Source organism: Micromesistius poutassou, assembly GCF_964030765.1.
Source record: "Micromesistius poutassou genome assembly, chromosome: 1".
Classification (NCBI taxonomy): domain Eukaryota; kingdom Metazoa; phylum Chordata; class Actinopteri; order Gadiformes; family Gadidae; genus Micromesistius; species Micromesistius poutassou.
Window position 1 is genome coordinate 16,798,737 of NC_140271.1, and position 24,937 is coordinate 16,823,673.

Genomic DNA, 24,937 nt, shown 5'->3' on the forward strand with positions numbered 1-24,937 from the left:
TTACAATAGAGTAGTTGTCGTTGTGTGATGTATTATTGTTGCTTCCAATGATCCTGAATAGCCTTATGTACCATTGAGTGCACTGGCTTTAATAATGCAGAAGAGATTAATAACATAGAACCTACAACCGAGTACTGGTCCTGAATAATGATTGTCAGGTCCTGGTTATTATTGATGAATACAACACAACACTGAGTCGCCTTGTAAGAATTCACGTAATGCAGAATTCTGTCACGCACCATAAAGACTCTTGCATTGATTCTGCCATAGCTATATCGTTTAATCTTCACAAGACAGTGATTTTCGGCACCGTTTAGAAATGCATTGTATTGATACGTTTAACTATCGTTTCTCTTTAACAGAAATTCGGAGCGCTTGGCCAATCAGAACAATGAAGGGGGAGGGAAGAAAGCGAGTGGGTAGCAACAGTTGCCCTGGTGAGGACGAAGCGCCATAGCCGCGGTAGCCCTGGCGACAAGAACCCCAGCAACGCGAATCAACAACAACAAACGAATCCTTAAAAATAAAAACAATTTACCGCTGGAAAGTTCACTCGGAAAAAGAGGTGAAGCTCTAAGGATATTTTAAATATATTAATTCCAGGCGGTATTTAAATTAACATTACGCCGTCATTCAGTAGCCATAACATGATTGTAATGTAAGTTAGCCGGTTAGCTAGCTGCTTGGTTATAATAATCACCAAGCCTAAGCGTTGACCGTGCGGATTTGTGCTCGCGGTGCATTCGGTGTACGTTGTAATGTGCTTGCCATGCCGACGCTTCCTCCAATGCATGCTCAGGCAGGCCGTTGTTATGGCGATGTCAAATGCAAAGGGTACAAAATGGCGGTTGTTATAGAGACCAGATTTATTATTATCAATGCTTAGGTTAGCCATTATGTTGGCTGTATTTCCATTGCTGCTGTACGATAGGAGGACATGTGCTAATATTCATGGTCAGCGGCAGAAGCCCATGTTTCTTGTCACCAATAACCGAGCAACTGCCACATTTAGATGGTATTCCGCTATAAAATGCTTTGATTAGTTGGGTTGAATTTGCCATTTGCTGATCTCCTGCTATCTTTTACGTGCGGCCAACTTTGTTGCCCTTATCAAAACCAGAAAGGAATGGGATACATGTTATGTTGCTTTTGTTCTTCGGGTGTTGATTTGATGCTATGCTTATTTGGAAATCCGTACAAAGGTGAAAGCCACGACTCCACAACGTCAAGTGTCAGAAGTTGAATAGGGAAGGGGCGTGGCAGGGAAGGGCGTTTTTACTTTGTAGGTGCGTACAATTCAATTTTTTTTAAGCAGTTTGGAGTCATATTTTTTTTGTCTTTATAAGTGCAACTACTACTACAACTGCAACTGTTAAAACGAACTAGCCCCATTCATTAAAGGACTGGCATTGTTGTCAGGAAAGCCATTGAATATATTTACTGTGTATATTGTGATCATATTACAGGTAATGTGACACCGCACTTCTTTCTACAGTCAGTACTCCTCCCCCACAATTCCTTTCAAAGAGAACAACCAAGCAATAAAGTATTATCCATTAATATTGGTCAGAATGATAATAGGAATTCAACTTTTACCTTTTTAGTGGCAGTATCTGTGATGATAGTAGTGGTAATAAATATAAAAACGATTTGCTATGCTAATAATTATATTTTTTAGCATAGCAAAGCTTTCCAGGTACTTGGGTTTTCATGAATTCACTTGTAGGCTAGAAAAAAGGGGTCTAGACAGGTGTGATGATTAACCAACAATGGGTCACAAAAATGGGAATTGCTAAGTGTTTAATAAACCTTATTATTATTATTAATTTTGTTTTACGTGGTTGCATTTGCCTTACCAGTGGGGATTCCCAGGTGGAGCCATGGCCACCTCAGGCTACGTGGGAGAGATACAGCCGGCGAGTCAACCCCAAGGGGGCCCTGGCGTTTCCATGTCGTCGGTGGCGGTGGCCACCTCTACCACCACCACCACTCAGTACCTGGCTGAGATCCAGACGTCCCCCACTGCCAGCACGCCAGGGGGTACGGGGGTGTCCAGCGATGCCCAGAGCCCCACCATCGAAGGTCAGAAGCCGGCAGGGGGCAGCCAGGCCCCCCAAACGGCGGTTGTGGCCCAGACCCAGTATGTGACCGCAGAAATCCAGGGCTCCCCCACACAGACGGGCAACGCTCAAAGCACGCCACAGTACATTGTGGTCACAGTCACAGGTAAGACCAGATTGGACAGGTTAATGTATAGGTAAATAATAACCCACTCAATTACCCCCTTTTGTCTCAGGATCTACTCTAGCAGCACAATTGCCATAGACGCTTAAATGCCCTATTCAAAAGTTTGTGTATGACAAAATGAGACCTTGTGCATTGATCATTTACAAAGCATATTAAAACTCTTTGAGGTGCTAAAGTCGACACATTTCCTACTAGCAGTGAAGTTAGCTAGATGCTTAAGGGAAGTGTGTCTCTGATAAATTCATATTGAAACTACGTCCAGGGGTCGCTACGTAAATTGGCCAGTCCAGGAGATGAGTGCCCAGTAGTTAATATACAGAACTGAAATCATCCGTTTCCTCTTTCTTCTCCAGAGGGATCCCTCCACTCCAGCGACAGCGTCTCAGACTCCAGCCCCCCTCCAGTTGTGGTTCAAACAGGCGTTCCCACGCAGGTGGTCCAACAGGTGCAGACTGCTCAGCAGGTGAAAACACACACACACACACACACACACACACACACACACACACACACACACACACACACACACACACACACACACACACACACACACACACACACACACACACACACACACACACACACACACACACACACACAGCCTGCCAAAGGGGCTCTGATGTAACGTGCGTGCATAGTGGCCGGTCATGAACGTGGCAGGGGGCGGTGTTGTGTAAAGTGTTTTGGCTGTGTTGATCCTCCAGCGGTCCGTTGTGCAGGCTACCTCTCAGATAGCAAAGGCTGAACCGGGCACCCAGCTCACGGTCACCAGTCTACAGCCTGTCCATATCAGCCAGGAGGTAAACCCAAATGAATGAAAACACACACATACCCAACTACTGTTTGCTTCTATCTATATCTAACGACCATTGATGAGCAATTCTAGGTTTTCAGAGAAAGTCCCCTCATTAATGCTGCACACGGCTATTACACCTGTGTTAGTCAAAATACAAGGGAGGGCTCTTATTTTCATATCCTGTCTGCGCCGCCCAATGCGCAGGGACAGCAGATCAATGCAGGCCCTAGTATTCATAGCATAGGAGTCGCAGCTTTCATAACTTAACCACTCACATCAGAAGACATTGTAGATTAATTTAAGGAAAACAAACCCACAACAAAAATCCCTTGTGTGGGTTGAACTTTACTACTACTGGCTTCCAGCTCCTCAGTTTGGGAGCAGAAAGAGCAGAAGGAGCAGAAGAGTGGTTCAACCTTAGCCTGCCTGGCCTGGTCCCCCTATGCCCCGGCTTCGACGCACTAGAGGCTGGCTTCTTAGGCCCTGTTCATGAACTGTTTCTGCCACCGCGGTTGCTGCTGGACGAGGCCATGCTGCTCAGAGTAGGTTAGGGAAGAGCAAGGTGAAGGGAGGGAGAGATACAAAGGGAAAGGATGAAAGGGAGACAGCAAGAGAAAGAGAGGGAGAGGAACAAGGGAGAATGTGGTAGAGAGAGAAATGAACAAGGGAGAGACGAAGAGCGGGAGGGAGAAGGGAGGAGGAAGTGAGAAAGTCAGTTTTGCTATTTTACTAACGTAGGGATAAGGATGCAAATGAACCTTGGAGTTGCACTTAGTGTAATTAATGCTTGAGGAGGTTATCTTATTGTGTGTGTGTGTGTGTGTGCGTGCGTGCGTGCGTTCGTCAGGTGCAGCAGCAACTGACCCAGGTGCAACACGTGTACACCAACCAGGTTCAGTATGTGGAAGGAGGAGACACAAACTACACAACCAGTACTATGTAAGAATCCCCCCCTCACACACACACACACACACACACACACACACACACACACACACACACACACACACACACACACACACACACACACACACACACACACAGTACAGTAGGTCAGTCTTCCCAATCCCAAAATTCCCAGTCTTCCCAGCCTGTTGCGCATGTTTTGGAGGGAGAGTCGGGGGAGGTGGCACTCCTGGCAGGACAACTCCCTTACATCCCCTGCCTCCGCCCTCCCCCTCCTCCTTTCTCTCACCTACTGGCAAGCCACTCCGGTAGCTTCTCCTATGCAGACGCGCCCCTCTACACCCAGACGACGGCGTCCCAGTACTACGAGGCCAGCACCACCCAGGCCTCCACCCCCGGCACCCCCCTTACTGTGTCGGTCACAGCCGGTTCTGCGGGGGCCGTGTCGATGTTCGTGGCCCAGCCCACCAGCGTGGCGGCGGGGCCCGGGGAGACCGTGGCGGGGTCCGTTGCAGTGGCGTCCGGGGCCAACGGTGGGGCAGACGGGGCTGGCACCAACGGCGGCGCGGCCACTGGGAGCTACGTGATCCAGGGGGGCTACATGCTGAGTGGGAGCAGCAGCAGCAGTGGTGGCAGCACGGGAGGTGGTGGAGGTGGAGGAGGAGGAGGGTCAGGTGGAAACGGTCAGAGCTACTCGCTCGCAGCCCGAGCCTCCCCAGCCACCGTGAGTATTACCGAGGGAGAGGAGAGTAATGTGCCATCGGCAGACAAGAAGGTATGCAGAGGTGCCAAGCGTGGGAGCCCATTCTCTCATCTTGTTTGTTCGTTCTACCCTCACCCCCCTACCACCCTGTGAAGTTCTGGTGGTGCAGGCTGATGATGTCATCGTGTTGAAGTCTAGCAGGAAGCGCAGGTCCTGCCGAAGTGGGGATTTGAGCGGGAAGTTGATCTGGATAACATTAGCACCCTTTGTGCGCACTTGTGGTATTGCCAAAAGTTGTTATGTAAACTGTAATCTTTTAACTTTGATTCGCTTCTCATGGTCAACACAACCATGACCTCATCATGCTTCCTATCATTCAATTGCATGGGACTCATTCCAGACTCCTTTCATATCACCTGATATGATTATTGCCCTATCAATCTCATTGCATACCAACATTGTATGCCACAGCATGCAAACAACAGTTATCATGTTTTTGTCTTTGATGAAATTCAACACAGGATAAACAAAATGATTAAAAGCATTACTTTGTTTTAATCATATCTGAATTTATTTAGATCTCCTATTTTTCCAATGTTTGCCTGCCTCCTCAGTGTGCAGGCTTCTCGCTTATGTACCTTGACTTTATATATTTAGTGTAATTTTATTCCAATCCCCCGCCCTTGCCTCCCTTTGCTAACTGCTGCAGCCTGGCTGTCTGCCTCTGCCTGTGTGCCAGGTACAGTGGTTGCTGGACAACTACGAGACAGCTGAAGGCGTAAGTCTGCCCCGCTCCACGCTCTACTGCCACTACCTGCTGCACTGCCAGGAGCAGAAGCTGGAGCCTGTCAACGCTGCCTCCTTCGGCAAGCTAATCCGCTCTGTCTTCATGGGGCTGCGCACACGCCGCCTGGGCACACGGTAAGAGAGACACGTTCATGAGAGTCACACGTACCAATAGCCGTATTACTGCAACAGTTTGGTTTTATGGTTTTATTGTAGTGAGCTTTCCAGCCCAGTGTGCAATGGTTTTATTCTTGCTTTAAGAGGGCAGACTTAAGTTCCTGGCTCATGGTGGATACAAATGTGTCATTCTTTAAAAGACTTGTTTATAGACAGAATATATTGATGCATACAAAATAATACACAAACAATATACTGTATATATACATATACAGTTGAAAAATGTATACCATTGAAAACTCTTGAGACTCTTGCAGATGAACACAGCAGTGTATACACACAATTCTGCACATAAGATCCCTGTTTTTCTTCTCCCCACGTCAGGGGTAACTCAAAGTACCACTATTACGGCCTGAGGATCAAGGCTAGCTCGTCTCTCATTCGGCTGATGGAGGACCAGCAGCACTTGGCCATGAGGCAGCAGCCCTTCTCCCAGAAGCAGAGGTACTAACACTGCATGCCAATATGGTGGTACAGTACACACTGTCCTATAGGCTCTCTCACACACAGGAAATGGTGGGAGCTGGCGATTATTTCCATACTACAGACTACATCTATTTGCTATTTAGTGCTATTTGGCCATTTAGTGCTATTAAGTCCACTATCAGGTATCCAAAGCTACATAGATAATGACCAAATATGGGTTTGGTATCTTTCTCAAGGATGCCTACAGGTAGACTGCGGACATTGGGCTTCGACCCTGAACTGCTCAAAGTCCTAAACACCGTAACTACTAGAGTATCATGCTCCCTAAATGCATCCATGATGACCTTCGCCTCGAAGACAAGTGTAACTTGATAACCACTCTCGCATCCTGACATAGGTTGAAACCGGTGCAGAAGATAGAGGGAATGACCAATGGCACAGGATCTGGGGCAGGGCAACAGCAGCAGCAACACGGGGCGGGGCTGTCTGACATCAGCGCCCAGGTTCAGCAGTACCAACAGTTCCTCGGTGAGTTCTCATGTGACTGATGATACCTAGTCCACACTAGGGATGCAACGAGATAGATTTTGATGGTACGGTTACACAGTAGTCTGAGGAATAACCACCACCGTTTGATGGTTTCACGATTATGATGCAATAATTTATTTCACGACACCACAGATGTATAAAATCATATGAGCATTCTTTAATTAGAGATTATATTGTATTTTTCCCCACAACATTATTCTTTTTTATTATATTGTTTTGTATTGTTGGTTTCCAGTTTAAGTAAAAATTAAAGAATGGAATTGAGTATATTTCTTATGCAGGTGTTATTACTCACTGCACGTAATTAGGTCCCATGGTATAGTGCTGAAAGTTCTTAACGTCTATAGTAGGGATCGACCGATATGGATGTTTTAGGGCCGATACCGATTTCTTTTCATCAGCCTTAACCGATGGCCGATACCGATTCCCCTTGCCCAGAACATTAACCAATCACATCGGTGTATCTGATATAGGCGGGCCAAAAGCGTTGCTGTTTTACCGACCGGATACGGCAAGAGTCTTATCTATTGGTTAGCTCCGCTGGTCTGGATACGTCACCCCTTGTATTCTTCTGATTGCTCGTAGTGTTATCCAATTGCGTGCAGTGACATTTTCAAATGCATGCTTGGTGCCGCCCCTCAAGTTGGGCCATTTTCATTGCTCGTTGCCAGACCCTACAGCTTTCGGATGTGGGTCTGGATTTCCAGGCTAAGCCAATACTGCTTTTGCTCCCTCAATTGACATCATAAAAATGACACAATGATGATAACAAATGTTATAAGTCTCGAAAAAAAAAAAAAAAATCTGCCAAAAAAATAATAATCAGCCGATACCGATAGACGTAAAATACGTGAATATTGGCCGATATATCGGTCGATCACTAGTCTATAGTAGTCAACACTACTAGCGAACGTTTACTTGCACTGCAGAATGTGAAAATAGCTTGCTTTTGATAACATGAAGGCGTGCAGTTGTATTGCAAAAGTTTCCTTTTGGACACAACTTTCTATGAGAGAGCGATAGTTTATTTTAGTTAAAAATTAACATCTCCAAAACAGACCCACTTAACATAATCCCCCTCATCCACAAACAGCCATTCGCTACAGCAGTAAACATTTTATACCGCGTACCACCTCAGAAAAAATTTGTCTCTCCAAGTACCACCATTATGACAGATGTTATAAAATATAACAAAATACAGTGACACACACAGACACACACACACACACACACACACACACACAGCAAGTGACAACATTAAGAATAACAGTTTTTCACACACAGAGCACACACTGTAGGCTAAATACAAATAATATCAAAAGTTGGCCAGCACGTTGATAACTGAACTTCCATAAGCCTAATGAGAAGGGTGCGCCTGCCTCTGCGAACACAGTCCTGCGATGTCTGGATCAGTCAAGGTCAGCTTTAGTTTAGTGTTTGTCTTGCAGCACTGCGTGTTCGGTTTTAAGATGACGTTTGCGATGGTTCCATGGATTCATTGCTAAGAACATCAGCACATACCACCGCATACCACCCGCAGTACGAATATGCTTGGCTTTCATGATTAATGAATCAATACTGGTTCTGCTGTTGTGCTTGCTTCTGGTTTTAAAGGGGTGGGGGTTTCCTCTCTTGTCTCCAGACGCATCCAGAGCCCTGCCAGAGTTCCCGGAAATCGACCTGCAGGGGAAGGCTCTGCCCGAGGGCGTAGAGCTGGAGCACATCAAGAGCTTCCAGCTGCTCTACAGAGAACACTGTGAGGTAAACTAGGGCTCAACATCCATTGTGAATTGTAAGTCGCTTTGGCTAAAAAACATCTGCTAAATGCCCCAAATGTAAATGTAATGTAAATGAACCGTCCATCCTACCTTGGTCCTTGTGGTCAGTGAAGGGGACTCCCTGAGACACAAATGGCCGCGAACGATGGTTGACAGCCGGAACTTGAGGTCTTGTGACAGACAAAGAGTAGGGAGAGAATATCCAGACAAAGTAAATGTCCCCCATCTGTCAGTTTTGGGTTGTGTTACCTTGAGTGCCATCTAACAAGGGAACTATAGCTGCAGGAGTGAAAAGATGGCAGTGTGTTTGCATAATGATTCCATAATTTCATACCAATATGATTGTCCTATATGAATGACTAGTTATTAATTAAGTGTCAGCTGATCCGTGTTCTTGATCCAGGCTATCCTGGATGTGATCGTCAACCTGCAGTTCACGTTGGTTGAGACACTGTGGAAGACCTTCTGGAGGTTCAGCCAGAACCAGCCTGCTGACTCTGCTGCACTGGCCGTGTAAGACACACACACACACACACACACACACACACACACACACACACACACACACACACACACACACACACACACACACACACACACACACACACCTGGGTCAATGACGTTAATGGCTGACCAGCAGCCCTGTGTCTCTCTCATGTCCAGCCACGACGAGTCTGAGAAGCGTCTGCCCAAGTCCTGTCTGGTGGTACTCTGTAAGTACGAGCCTGTGCTGCGGTGGAGCCGAGACTGTGACAACAGCCTGTACCAGGCGCTTGTGGAGATCCTCATCCCTGACGTCCTCAGGCCCATCCCCAGTAAGACCATGTCAGCGCCCACAGGCCTCACATCCAGGCCTCACTTCCATTTCTCCAATCCAGGCCTTACGTCTAGGCCTCACATCCATTCCTCCAATCCAGACCTCACATCCAAACTTTAAAACCAGGCTTCACAACCATGCTTCACATCCAGACCTCAAATCCAGGTGTCACCTCAAGGGGTCGCATCAAGGCCTCAAATCAATCCCTCACATCCAGATCTCATATCAAGGCCTCACATCTGGACCCTCACATCCAAGCCTCACAGCTATTGTGTCAAGCAATAAGCAATAAGCCCAAGATGTTAGGGTTCGATAGCTGCTGGACCCAAGAGCAGAACACAGAGACAGGACTGGAGTTGGAGTAATGAAAATATTTATTTGGAGTAGACCAGGTACGAATATCTACCACTGAAGTTTGAAGTACGATCTGACGATGACTGCAGAGGAACCAGGTGTGAAGAAGGGGAGTTGATGAGCTGATGCAGGCCAGTTGTGAATAGTTTAGGTTTAGGCACATGACAGAGACAGACAGGGGGTGTACAGGGGGAGAACACACAGCACAACAGCTGTGGCTATAACACAAGTACAGTTGTGTCCTGTCAACATCCTTTCAATGCGAGACACTATCACACACACACACAGCATTTTCAAGCTCTTGAATTTCCCCCTCTCTAGGTGCCTTAACACAAGCCATCCGTAACTTCGCCAAGAGTCTGGAGAGCTGGCTGACCAACGCCATGATGAACATCCCCGAAGAGATGGTCCGCATCAAGGTACCCTCTGTGTGTGTGTGTGTGTGTGTGTGTGTGTGTGTGTTGACATGTGTGTGCATGCGTTTGCCCGTGTTTGTGTGTGTGTATATGTATTTGTATATCTGTATTGCTACGCAAGGCTCTACAGTGCAACCATTTGTCTAGCATATGCGAGTAAATGGTCCCTTGTGCAAACATGAGTTAACATTTAGGAGCACATGTGGGAGTGTCATTTTTATTTTTGAATTAAGATTAAACGGATCACATTCAGGCTTTCACGAATAGCACAACAGGTTTGCCGACTGACCAAATAATAGAAGCCAATATCACACTTCACACATTCAAATAGAAGATGGGAGAGGTCTTGTTGTTATCGCAAAATCAGTTTTGCCACACAAACAAAATAAAAATCTGTTTTTCCCTAAAAAGTCCAACTCAGAAGCACAGTGTTGGCAGGGAGAAAGGTCAGCATAGAGCTCTGACCACTATATCCACGCCTGCTCCAGGTGGGTGGCTGGGGTCTTACCTCAAGTTCCTTCCTGTGGCCAGGTGACGTCCGCCAGTGCGTTTGCCCAGACGCTGCGTCGCTACACCAGCCTGAACCACCTGGCCCAGGCGGCCCGCGCCGTGCTGCAGAACACTGCTCAGATCAACCAGATGCTCTCCGACCTCAACCGCGTTGACTTTGCTAACGTACAGGTACATCCCTATGGAGAGAGATTTGTATCATAATTATTAATAATAGTCACAAGTTTACTTGTGTCTTGTAAATTGACATTTGAATGACATTTGAATCTAATCATATGATCATATGTATGATTCCAAGTTTAACATTTCACATAAATATAAATACATTTTAATATATTTCTAAATACCTATACATAATAATAATAATAATAAAAAGAATATAATTATTATTGTGTTACTCAATACTCAATTTCATAATTATTAACAATAAATAACAATATTTATGTTAAATTAATTCAATTATATTATAAAGGGAAATATCCCCAAGTATTAACCAAAGAAAACAAGCTCAATCTAACATGACATAACCAACAATACAATGATTTTTTTTCTTCCACAAAAGTAATTCACTTCATATCAGCCTAACGTTGATACACAGTCCTCTCTTGAGCGTCTAGCAGTGATTATTGCTGCTATGCTAGACACGACAGTATAATCTATTATCGAGAAGTAACTGGAGACAAAACAGTGTTTTTCCACATAGATCACAAACCATGAATATATGAACGACTCATTGAAATCAGTTGAGAAATGTAAACATTACAGTTCTTTTTATCCATAAAACCGCAGGATTCATAAATATGTATGCATTTTTACAAATCATTGCACATTCATTCAAATGTCCATTACAAGACTCAAGTTGCTATTCTCTACAAACTTTGGGACATAACGGACTTTAGGACTAACCAACATTTTTCTATTCCAATTTAAAAATGTTTGCATGGAATCACGTGGTATGATCCACATTTTTAAAATATATTTTATACTTTATATAATTTTTTATATTTAAAAGTCACACTGTACATGTTTACCTTTAAACTTTGTTCAAACATTCAACAAATATTTATTAAAACATATTTTCGATATAATTTAGTACAACAGTAGTGGAGGAAATGAGGAAATGAGTCCTTAGCCCAAGTGAAGGAGTTTAAGTACCTCGGGGTCTTGTTCGCGAGTGAGGGTACGATGGAGCGTGAGATTGGCCGGAGAATCGGAGCAGCGGGGGCGGTATTGCGTTCGCTTTACCGCACTGTTGTGACGAAAAGAGAGCTGAGCCGCAAGGCAAAGCTCTCGATCTACCGGTCGATCTTCGTTCCTACCCTCACCTATGGTCATGAGGGGTGGGTGATGACCGAAAGGACGAGATCGCGGATACAAGCGGCCGAGATGAGTTTTCTCAGGAGGGTGGCTGGCTTCTCCCTTAGAGATAGGGTGAGAAGTTCAGTCATCCGGGAGGAACTCGGATTAGAGCCGCTGCTCCTTTGCTTAGAAAGTCAGTTGAGGTGGTTCGGGCATCTGGTAAGGATGCCCACTGGACGCCTCCCTTGGGAGGTGTTCCAGGCACGACCAGTGGGGAGGAGACCCCGGGGAAGACCCAGGACTAGGTGGAGAGATTATATCTCAACACTGGCCTGGGAACGCCTCGGGATCCCCCCGTCAGAGCTGGTCAATGTGGCCCGGGAAAGGGAAGTCTGGGGCCCCCTGCTTGAGCTGCTGCCCCCGCGACCCGACCCCGGATAAGCGGACGACGATGAGGATGAGGAACAGTAGTGGAGCCTTACAATGTCAATATTTATCCTAGAAACACAATGTAAGGCTTAAACTGTTACGGTATTTCTTGTTTCACTTGCGTTAAAATCAATAAAATAACATCGGGTTGTTGTGTGTTGCGACCGTCATTATATTCAAATGGATCCCTATTGAGTCCAACAATACAAGCCTTATCATTCTGAGACCTAATCTCAGTTAACTGATGTGAAAGAATACAATTAACACAAAATTAACACTTTTTTGAGCCGACGACACAACTATTTATTTTTATTTTTTTACAATTTGTTGTCTGACTGCCCCTTGTTTTTTTTTATATAATACAACCTTGTATATAATTGTACTGTAGGGGAATGGGTAAGAACGGAGACGGAGACTTTGTTGCCGGTAAAAATATATAGGAACAGATTTATTTCAAACAGACTACCGACGTAGCCAGAGATGCTTCGCATAAATAAATAAATAAATACCCCCCACATCAGTCTCACGCCCCCTTCCTTAAAGGGGACACGCACAATACACCATACACACAACAGTGAATTACGATACCGCTACAGTACGATGCGCGGCGGTTAGTAACAGAAGGAGGATTACTGTGGCCATACACAGACAGAGAAGAGTGCATTGAGCTCGGCCCAGTGCAGTCGATCAAACTTCAACAGATAAATAGTATATTGTATAATAACTTAAAAAATACCTATTTTTATGAATCCGTACTTAAGTAATGTGTTAAAACAGGTTTTATTTTGATCAATGATATATGGCTTTCTGGGATATCTGTTTGGTGTTCTGGCATACAAATTCCAAACCTATGATCTTGTTTTGAACAAGCCAATGGGACAATGTTTAGGTCCGATCTGTCAAAAAATCCCAGACCTGGTGGTCAATCACTGCGTTGACATGCTGGAGCATAATCGTGTAATGAACGTATTGAATGACGATTGGATTCATGTAAACAGGTTTATTCGATCTGCTTCGCCAAAAGGATCGTCTCAGGACCGGATTTGCGAAGTCGATAGGATAGCTGGGCTTGAGCCGGTCATAGGCGACTATCTACCTGCATGTGTACTCGATCGTATCGTATTGCCGGGAGTTTGCGTCCTGCGCGTGCTCGAGAGTTTCGGCCGGGGATTTCACCCGGAAGTTCTATCGCCACCGCCGCAGCAAAAAGCTCCATTTGTTCCCTCATATGCATTTGTATACAGTGAAAAATGCACAAAATGTACGCTACTGTTGCCTCGTCAAACTCCTTGTACACCATCTTTGTTTGTATGCCGCCAGATAGTTTGTTGTTGCTTTTACGTTGCCGTGAACCGGAAGTGGCTCTAGTACCACTTGTTGAAGGGCTACAGCGCCACCTAGCGTAGCGGAGTCAGCCAGGTCTCCGACCATTATTCCAATCTGATCCGATGTATGTATACTCAGACAAGTGACCGCCCCCCCATCGAGTGACAACATCGTTATATGGCTTAATCCATGATAAGTCGATCTGGTCCGACCATGTAACCGCAGTCGATGTTGATCATTGATGAGGTCAGTGATCCCTCTGGTGGCCAAAAACTTTTTTTTTTCAATGCTTATTTTGCGTGACTGGGGTTAGGATTAGTGGTTATGAAACTTGTGAATGGCTGCAAATAGTTATGTTTCATTGCTTCAAGTACAGAATTATATATATAAATGCCTTCAACGTAAAATTATGTGCACACGTGCAAAAGATTTAGGTGGGCTGGTCTTGGCCAAAATGCCAGGGCTGTTGGCGGAAAAAAATAAATAAATCGGCCGATACCGATACACGTAAAAAATGCAAATATCAGCCGATAATATCAGCTGGCCACTAATATCATATAATATTATATATAGAGCTCCGGGAGTTGCAAACGGCAACAATCACTTTCTCCTCCATGCTGTGGTTCACTCCAGACTGCAGGGAACGGTTAGCCCGGCCGGTTGAACGCTGATTGGTTGTTACGTTACGTCACTCAGGGAGTGAATGCTGATTGGCTGTCATCATGCGACTGCCGCGGCGAAGTTCAAATATTTCAACACGAGCGAATGTGTCGCATCGTGTCACGCTACTAAATCCTCGTGAGCGCACTCGCCCGTACCAGGGAGCAAATCATGCTCCAATCTTTCATTGATTGATGCTTCGGATGTTGTGAATGCAACAGAATATATGATGCATCGTTGCAGCAACATTTAAGATGATCACGATGAGTTCTGCCTGTTCTGCCTCCATGCTGTCTGTTGTCAAACCAAAACAAACTAGAGTGACAGCGGCTACACTTATCCCGCCTCTTGGGAATGTAGACCCTATGTCATATCTCACCCTTTGCAAGCCCACCCCCCTTAACCCCCCGTTGATTCTAATGATGTCTGAACGACATTGATGTCCGCATATAAAGCATCAAGTGTGAATCACCCTCAGGGTCAAATCTCCTGATATACAAATGTGGTGAAAATGCAGAGGACATGTGTCTTTAAAATGATTATGCTTGCTTCATAACGTAAGGAGAAAATTATTATGCTTGCTTCATTACGTAATAGGTGAACCAAAATGTTATACGTTGTAACATTATAGGCAAAATTGTATCATATTATGCCCTCAGAAATGCTATATTATCAACCGGGGTCTCCACATTATAGCTATGGGTTAAATTACAGCAATTACAATTTTAAATTAAAACTGCGCGCAGTGATGAACAGGACCTCGTACCGGCTTGCGTCCGCGTCACGTGCCGTCGTAACATGTGGGCTGACAATTGCGCACATGTTAGGACCGCACGTGACGCAGCCGCAAGCCGGTACGAGGTCCCGTTCATCACTGCGCGCAGTTTTAATTTTTTTTCGAGAATTTATGTAACTAATTGTTTTGACATTAACATGTAAGACCAGATTTAACAGAATTACATGTTGTAAGATTTAACTGAATTACATGTTGTAACAACTTTAACTAACATCATTAACCCTACATCAACTTGTTACAATTCCATACATGAAGCCATATCATCACACTCACAGTAAAAGCAAAGGAATTCAAAATGGCCAATTTGACGGCACGCCACGGACACGCCCTTCAACGTACAGTCACAAATAGCATGGCGTTTATTCAGCACCACTTCATGACTGTACTGACCAATTTTGAAGCAGATCCGATAAATTCCCTAGGAGGAGTTTGTTCAAATACAAGGCGAAGATTTGAAAATGGCCGCCGAGAGTGAAAATGAAAAATGAAAATAGCTGACTTCCGGTGGGTTTTGGGGCATGCGTCCAAGAGGCTTTTCTGTAGGTATTGCCACGTTATACGTGCCTACCGAGTTTCATACATATTGGTGAAACGTGGCGCAGGGGCTGCTTTTTAAAGTTCCTGTAGGGGGCGCTACAAACACGATGTTGGGTTCATCTTGTTCAGAATTTGATTCCGAACAACTTTTGTAATGGAGTCAAGATCATAGGAGTCCAACTTGATGTTGATATGGCTATTCGCGTTTTTTTGACGATTTTTAGCCTCTGGCGGCCATGTTGTTATGTCAATCAACTTAATTTTACTTGAGGAGTTGGACCTTAGGACCCCAATAGGCACTGTGTCGGTCGCGCTCAAATCAAACATTGCGTCTATGAACTGTGGCGGTTTTAGTGACAGGCCACGCCCATTTCGATGCCACGCCCTATTTGAAAATATGTTGAGTTCATCTTGTTCATAATTTGATTATGAACAACTTTTGTATTGGGATCAACATCATAGGAGTCCAACTTGATGTTGATATGAGCAATTAACTATTTTCGCGGTTTAAACCACGCCCGTTTTAGAACTCAATGGCTCATGGGTGCTTTAAACTTTATTGTACAGACTAATCCTTTGGTCAGATTGAAGATAATGGGCCAGAGATGATATGGGCAAAAGGATTTTTGTCAAAGTCTAAAATCCTGGGATCATTAGGCAATTTACAGTTTTTAACTAAAAATTACTTTAACTCAAAATGGCGAAAAATCTTGCAACCCGGAAGTGTTCAGTTCAAGAGGCTTATTTGTTCAGCATGTGTATATGCATGTGTGCGCAAAGTTTCACGAGTGTAGGTCAAACCGGTGGCGAGATATGCTTGTGCAAAGTTTGCATATTTGGGCAGTTGGTATAGCGCCACCTTTGGGCCAATCAGTGTAATTTTTGCTGTGTGCTAATCTTGGGTCAACCTCTACGCGTCTAGTAAGTTTCGTAAAAAGCGTGCGATCGGTGTGGCATGTGCAATGCAAACGTGGCGGAATAATAATAATAAAACCAAGAATTACAAGAGGTTCCTTGCAGGTTCCTGCTCGGTCCCTAATTAATATTTAGAATATGAATATTTAATATGGAAAGTGAATCGGGCATGAATGTCAAAATCAACCTCTCCAAACCTAATTAAATTAGCATATGTAGACCGGATGTACAGATGTCTCCAAAAAGTTTTGTCCCACTATGACCACAGGGGGCGCTATAACTAGTGGTCAAATACATACGGCTGTGAGCCACACCCCTCAACATGGGGGCGCAATAGAGCGTAACAGTGACCGCCCCCTTTTTTAACAGCTCTGGTTCTGGAAGTAAATTTCCCATTCATTTTCACCGTAAAAATCGTTATATAAAGAGTTTTAAGCCTGGAACCAAGCCAATCGTTCGTAAAGGTAGTCGTGACCAGAAAACGTTTGATTCAGGGCAAAAAATAATTTGGAAAACGGAAGAAAAGGCAAAGGTACATGGTTAATAAAAGTTGTGTGTGTGTGTGTGTGTGTATTGTTTCACATAGTGCATATCATAGCATGGTATGTTCCTTCGTTGCTGACTGCAGTCACATGTAACGTTACTCATTTTTAATACATTTTAAGTCTCGTATTCAATTTAACTATTCATTCAACATTATGTATTCCTTTGCTTTTATACTACCCAAATTACTAAAAAGCATCTTATATATATATCATATATTTTAATTTTTATCATATATTATATATCAACATATTTTTCAACATGTACAGCTCATTTCCGCTACAGCTCTTACCACAACTCAAACTTTCCATTAATATAAATGATGGTTGCCTTTGTAAGCTATCGTGTTCAGTAGCAGTAGCAGTCATTCACTTTTCACGGTTGTAGTAAACGTTTCCTGTCGTGTCACACTTCAGGATTCATGGGTAGTGTAGTGGTTTCAATGACATTGCGAATAAAACATGTTTTTCTACTAAACTACATGTTGCCTGATTTAACTTCTGGTATAAAAATGTAGCCAATTGCAAAGAATTGCAAATATATCGGTACAGTACGCTATTCCTACGATTTAAGAAATTGTATATACTTTTAAAATTTATATTTACAATGTTATTATTAAATATTGAAAGTGAACGCGGAAAAAACGCTAAACTCAACCACTCCAAACCTTTGGACAAATTCAATTGGCATATGTAGACCAGAAGTACAGAGGTCTCCAAAAAGCTTTTTCCCGCTTGACCAGTTTCAGTTAATCGCTCTGCATGTGCGCCGTGATTAATGAAAATTCTGATACTTGGTTTTCATGCCTTATTTTGCATGCTGAACATTTCTGCCATTGTGACCCATAATGTCCGTCAGGGTAGATTTTGCCGTACAGTGACAATTTTGTGGAAACTTCAAAATTGTTCTTAAAATCAACCAAAAGTCCAAATGACCCAAATTTCCGTCCACATGATTTTCAGACATGCCTTACTCAGAGATCTAATTGGAATTTTGAAAAGATTCTAAATGGCAGATTTATGCAATGAGCATTATTCATTAATCAGTGTTATGATATTTTAGTCCAGGAAAGGCCGCCGAGACAGGATCGCTTTTAACTCACTTTATTTGGTTAAGGTTATTGATCTATTGTCTATCGTCTATGAAACAAAAGGAGAGGGATCGTATATAACACGCGTGGAGTGTCTCTAAGCTTTACATCTAATCGATACGCCGCCCAAGAGATTCTGATTCTAAGATGGCGGAGTCCGAGTTAAATAAGAAGGTAGAGGTGGGCGTGTTCTGTGGCTTTAAAAGCCCGCCCCCTTTCATCTATGTATGATCAGCTGCTGCCTGGTTGTGCAGCAGTCTTAAGGCTTATGTTATGTTTACTCAGTATTGTGGCTATGGGAGAATATTATGGCTGAAATATGTTACAACAGTCACAATTAAGAGGGAGTCAGGGACTGGAAACTACTTGGGTCACATATGGCACATTTCCACCGCAGGGTGCGGGTCGGTTCAGTCTGCAAAGGTGCGGCACGGGCCGCGTTTCCACCTCCAAAAGTGGGCGTGACCCGGACAGAGCCGTATTGAGCCGTACTCGTCTCACAGTACTCCTCCGTCGGGGTACTGAGAGAAAGGGTCCCGGCAAGTTTGAGCTACACACGCCGTCCGTTGATTGGTCGACAGAATCATCCCTTCTGTGCGACAGGGAGATAATAACAAACAAACACAGTACCCGCAAGGTATTTCTGGACAACGGTGAAAGCTTAATTTATTGAAGCGCAAAAGTTTGCTGTCCTTCATGGATGTCCTACATTGTTGCTCTTTGTTCATTGTGCGCGTTCTTCTTTTTCATGAATTTATTAGCAGGCTACACTGTGTCGGGTTGCTATGAGATCACAATGCTTTTTTATCGTTAACCTTCTTTCAAAGGTTTAATAAATCAAGACACTTGTATCTTCAATAATCTGAAAACAGAATTTCGATTACCTTTATACTTTTTTCATCTCAATGATTTACGCTGAGGGAGAAGCACGAGGATGTGCAGGCAGTATTGCCAGATTGGGTAGTTTTTGCAGCTCAATTTGATTACTTTTTATGACTTCAGGCAGCGTTGCCAGATCGGGTGATTTTTCCCGCCCAATTAGACTTTTAATCACGTTAGGTTGGAAAAATGGGCATTAGGCGAGTACATTCAATTTTGTCTGGTTTTAAAAAGAACTGGCGGGATTATTATAATTCTTTCTACAAACATCAATCAATACCATACCTTTCATATGGCATATCGTTTGTGCAGCTAGTACCACTATTACTTCAGCTACTACTACTACTACTACTACTACTACTACTACTACTACAGCTACTACTACTACTACCATTACTACTACTACTACTACTACTACTACTACTACTACAGCTAATACCACTACTACTACTTTCTTCCAGCTTTGACAGTATTACAGTTTAGCTTCCAGCTTTTGTAACAATGTATTTCAGGACTTTGCTTCTTCAGGTAATGCAATTCAGCGTCAGTCAGTTTTCAATTTCAGCTTCCAAGTTTTTCAGCAGTGCACTGCAATACATTTCACCTTTCAGATTTTTCAGCAATGCAGGGCAATACATTTGACCTTTCAGATTCTTCAGTTCAATTCATTTTACATTTCTGCATTTTTAGCAATGCTTTGCTGTTTTTATTCAGCTGTCACTTTATTTGTTTCCAACCATTAAATTTTTTTGAATGGTTTACATTGTTTACTCTATTTCGACTTTTGAACTCTGTTCAAATCTCTTCACTTGATTTAAGCCATTTAACGTATTTATTATTTGTTATTAAAACATATTTTCAACCTCACTTTGTAATACAGCACTCACTGCATTTTCTTCAGGAAATGCATTTTCTAGTATTGACTGTGATTTACATTTTAAGAAGCATATCTACCTCCCTCATCTTACCCACAGAAAACAGATAATTGTTCAAAGGTTGTGCAATTAAGAGAAGAAGAAGACTGAAGTTGATGGTTTCTATGTTCAGTGTCTGATTTCTGTCCAACCATAACTCAACTCATCCACACTCTACCTATCACTAAACGATCACTCTTTGCATTGGCTATACAACCCTCAGCTGAATCTAACTGAAATATTTTTATGGTTCTTAGCAGATGCCTTTATCCAAAGCGACGTGCAAAAAGATCATAAAGATCACAGGCATTTCGATGCACAGTATTCCCTTATGCGTGGGATTATATTTTCTAGTTATTATTTGTTCTTCTTACTCCCTTTTCTTACCCCCTATTCTGTAAACTGGGTGATTTTGTGATAAATAGCAGGCATATGTTGAAGCAACACTGCAATATCAATAGTGTTTAAAAAAAATAAATAAAAGTGAAATGAAATGTAATAACCAAAAATGCAGAGCCAAAGCTAAAGACCACTACTATAGTACCAACAGGGGTGTCCACCCCCCCCTCCTCATGAGCCTCTGTCTCCGTCCTCCAGGAGCAGGCATCCTGGGTGTGCCGCTGTGAGGACCGCGTGGTGCAGCGGCTGGAGCAGGACTTCAAGCTCACGCTGCAGCAGCAGAACTCCCTGGAGCAGTGGGCTGCCTGGCTGGACGGGGTGGTCTCCCAGGTCCTGAAGCCCTACCAGCACAGCGCCGCTTTCCCCAAGGCTGCCAAGCTCTTCCTGCTCAAGTGGTCCTTCTACAGGTGAGCGCAAGACCAAGGAATCCGTTTGAAGGAGTGTGTGTTATGGGTGACCAATTCATCAAAATACTAACAATATCACAAGATGGCGAAGTGCAATATCAAAAATCTCAGGAGCCGCAATTTTGTGATAAGGGTAAAATGTGTGAATGAACACCGAAATTAATGAAATACTGCAGAGAATCTGACCTTCATATTCTTCTTCAAATGGAAGAATTTATGTTTGTTTGGTGTACACCCCAACAAATATTTATTTCAGTGATTTTTGCACAATACCATTCTGCCCTACTTGGGTGTATGTGTGTCTGGTCAGTATTTGTGTTTATATTTTTGTATTTAATTTGTGGTGGGGTACAGGTTCATTGTTGCTGTATGCATCTCACTGACTGTTGGCAGATGTTTCTGAGAAGATAAAGACCGGCCTGCTCTTGGTGCTCAGTTCCTCCCTCTGCACTTTTACAGTTCCTCTTCACCCTGCATCCAACTTTCCATGCCTTTTCAATTTTTTTTTATTTCAATTGTTCAATTTGTAAAAATCAATTGTTCAAAATATAAATGTATTGTCAAACAAAATGTCATCAGACATACTATCTCCTCTTTCAGACGTTAGTATCAGTTTTGCATCAGGGCTGTGGCCTGTCTTCTAAATGGCATCACTGGCTTTGGACCAGCATGGTTTTTAGATCCTGTTATCAGTAACTGAATTTTTTAATTTTTGCTCAGAACTATTCTCTACTAGAACTAGCATAGACACAGAACCAAATATGAAAGCACAGACGTAGAGACCCAAAGGCTTACCTTTGGTGGCTTTTTGAAACATAAGTGTAATCTAGGCTTAGACCTTTCCATGGATGAATGTAATAACGCAATAACAGAATGACGTAAAGGACCTTGAAACATACTGCATTTCAATATTCAACAAAAATGAATGAATGAAATGGAAATGTTTCTTTAGAAAAAATGTCCTTGCGATGGCTTGTTGATTCAGAGATGCATAGAAAAACACCAAACAGATGACGAAGCCTTGTTCACAATGGGTTACTCCTTTTTTACGTGCTCTTCCAAACCCGTCTGTGCTTTCAGCTCCATGGTGATCAGGGACCTGACCCTGCGCAGTGCGGCAAGCTTTGGTTCCTTCCATCTGATCCGGCTGCTGTACGACGAGTACATGTACTACCTGATAGAGCACAGGGTAGCCCAGGCTAAAGGGGAGACCCCCATCGCGGTCATGGGAGAAGTGCGGGTCCAAACACACACACACACACACACACACACACACACACACACACACACACACACACACACACACACACACACACACACACACACACACACACACACACACACACACACACGCACACATACATACATACATACATACATACATACACACTATAATCACACACACACATCCACTCACACAAAAGGCCACATTGCTGATGATGATGTGTTTTATTTATCTTCATCCTCAGTTTGCCAGTTTAGGCAGGATGTTAAATCCACTGGACCCAGATAAAGGTAAGAAATTATATTTTCTTCACACACGAACACCCTGACGAGCATCTCCTTCTCTCGGTATGGGCCGCAAGCGTGTCAGCATCGCCTAACCTTCAGCTCTATGTCTGTTACAGAGGAGGAGGAGGAGGAGGAAGAGGAGGAGAGCGATGACGAGGGCCAGGAGCTTTCCCTCCAGTCGGACGGCGCCGGGCTGGGGGAGGAATCTCTTGAACCCCCGGCCAAGCTGGCCAGAACGGACCAGCGGGTGCTCTTCCCGACCGACTCTGTGGACAACTGACCGAGGTTTGACCCAAAGACAGACCACATTACGACGCTTGGTTAACCAGGCAGCCACGTGCATGGCACCGCATTGTCCTGTACTGGATGGAACGTTAGGAGGGAGAGGAGGGTATGTCCATGCACCAACCACGGCTGCCACCGTCGTTGAATCCCACATTCCACCTTGCCGGGTCCGATTTTTCTTCAGGCGCCCATTCAGAACTACGCTATATAAGGTTAGGCGCACCATATCCCCCTGTCTATCCCACAGGGTGTGAGAGCAGAGTTTTTACCCAGCACAATCAAACAGGTAGTCAGACAGGCATTGCTGCAACAGAAGGGGACTATAAGCCGCTATATACGATGATGATAACACCTGATTGCCTTGTGGGAAATTGGAAGCAAAGCAAGACGCAAATAGTTTGTTGACCTTGGCCAGGGTCAACTTGTGAAGAACTTTATTTACGCTGGAATTAAACATTAGACATGGAGTCCAAGAACTTGCCAAAATGATACGTCACGTCGTTTTTTTTTTCGAAACGTTGCTTCCGTGTGTAGTCTCGAGTCTCGAGGTTTTTGTTTTTTGGTGAAGAGAGGTGATACATTAGAAAAGACAACCTGCTGCTAGACAGTTAATGGTTATTGCCAGCCCCTTTAGCAGTCACTTTTAAGCTAATGTGTATCTCTGTACATGACGGACGATTCTTAAAAAAAAAAGAAGGGATTTTGATTGTGTGAATGTTTTACAAACTCCTACTGTGTGCTCTCTGTACGCTTGTGTGATCCACTGCTTTGCTGTCGCATTGAGCTTGAATGGGTGGGTGTGTGTGTGTGTATGTGTTGGATATTGTAAATGTGCAAGTGCAGTTGTGGGATGTTGCGTCATGACAAGTGTTGATCGTTTTTGTTTCTTTCTTCCTCACGTGGATGTTTTCCATTGATATATAAACATGTCAAAAGAGATTTATTATAATTTTTTGTTGCCTTAAGAAATGTTTTGTTTGTTTTTTCCATTGCCTGTCATTGTTACTTGTTGTCGTTACGAGTAATTATCGCAAACCTGGTTCACACCCTGTGATTTAAAGTGCTCCCAGTGGTTTCTGCAAAAACCCCAACAAAAACAATGTTCCATCGTTCTCAATTTTATTTAACATCTGTTGTGTGTGTGCAATGAGAAGAACTTCTGAGGTCTGAGTGCTTGATTTCTGACCATTTCCCTGGTTCCTCTGTGGCCTATTTATCCTGTGACATATCATTGTTTTAAGCCTTACTTTATTTAATTTACTCTTTCATTCTAACTGTGCCAAATTGTACGATTTTCGTCTTGTATGTTAATCCCACATTTCACGTTTTTATTCTGTTCTGTTTTCCGTGTGTGTGTGTGTGTGTGTGTATGTATATGTGTGTATATATATATATATATATATGTATGTATATATATGTATATATGTATGTATATATGTATATATGTATATATGTATATATATATATATATGTGTGTACAATGGTGTGTCGTCACATATTGTAAGCATCCTTGCTGTGCATTTGTCCTATTATTATTATTATTATTTTTCTCACACACAAGCTATTCTTTGCACAGCTTATTAAAAAAAGTATATGTTTGGAAGTACACAGAACATGTTAAGGTTTTTTTGGTTATTGTCATCACAGGACTTTCTTGCTTGCCTTGAGATTCATGTATTTAATTAGTGGCGTCCGCCAGGTGGCAAGTAATACTGAGATGCTGTATCCGTGTCAGATGCTTCTGAGAAGAGAAAGGCCTGTTTGACAGCTCTTCCTGCACAGTTCCTCCCTTGGCCACCAATGTCCTGTCTTCTCTTTACCCTGCATCACACCTTCCATGCCTTTTGTTATTTTGTTATGGATTTCATTAGAAAAGTATTGTTTGTGTGTGAGTGTGTATGTTACCGTTGTTACAGGATCTATCGCTAACACAGCTAAATATATATCGCTGGCCATTCTCCACCCCATAAGAAAACCTGACACTTTTTTTTTTTTATAGTGCTCCAATTTTACTTGTACAAGAAAATACTGATAAAAAATAGAGGAAGAAGAAAGACAATTAGTGGCAGTGTTTTATGAATTTGGTCTAAGCTCTAAGTATGCTTGTGCCTTTGGAGGTGGTAGAGTGCTATTGAGATGTTTTTAAATAATTTAATGAATTAAATAATTTAAAAATTTGTGTTAAAAACATTTTTTTCACCCTCCCAAGTGTCTTCCTCTTATGATTCTATGCAGAAGACAAATATTATTTGTAAGACAATATCCTGTATTTCATTTGTTTCAAACTTTAAAGAAATTCTTCAGAGTGTGGAAAAAACAGCATTCTGTGTTGAAACTATAGATGTAGTTTTCTGACATTAGGTACAATTGTGCCAAACACATTACTCAATGCGTAGAGAGGTTGGAAATAAAAAAATCAGTTCTCTTTTGGCCAAGATCGACACATTTATTGAAATGTATTTGTTTTTTATTATTCCTACT

The 24,937-nt window shown here is 43.2% G+C and overlaps 1 protein-coding gene across 3 annotated transcripts; it reads left to right on the top strand.

The window, feature by feature from the left end:
• The first annotated feature begins 452 nt into the window (after positions 1-452).
• Positions 453-24,570, top strand: rfx1a (regulatory factor X, 1a (influences HLA class II expression)). Of its 3 annotated transcripts, none has more exons than XM_084487641.1 (18): positions 453-565; positions 1,860-2,226; positions 2,601-2,710; positions 2,952-3,047; positions 3,891-3,982; positions 4,262-4,724; positions 5,392-5,573; positions 5,940-6,059; positions 6,439-6,569; positions 8,233-8,351; positions 8,772-8,881; positions 9,032-9,183; positions 9,861-9,958; positions 10,487-10,636; positions 20,451-20,659; positions 21,740-21,893; positions 22,129-22,174; positions 22,288-24,570. In XM_084487641.1, the coding sequence occupies exons 2-18, from the start codon at positions 1,881-1,883 to the stop codon at positions 22,449-22,451; spliced, it is 2,742 nt and encodes a 913-aa protein (XP_084343767.1). In that variant the 5' UTR covers positions 453-565; positions 1,860-1,880; the 3' UTR covers positions 22,452-24,570. The 3 variants fall into 3 exon arrangements, with proteins under 3 accessions (XP_084343767.1, XP_084343768.1, XP_084343769.1); XM_084487642.1 differs by having other exon boundaries at positions 4,262-4,673; XM_084487643.1 differs by lacking the exons at positions 21,740-21,893; positions 22,129-22,174; positions 22,288-24,570 and having other exon boundaries at positions 10,444-10,636; positions 20,451-20,581.
• The last annotated feature ends 367 nt before the right edge of the window (positions 24,571-24,937 follow it).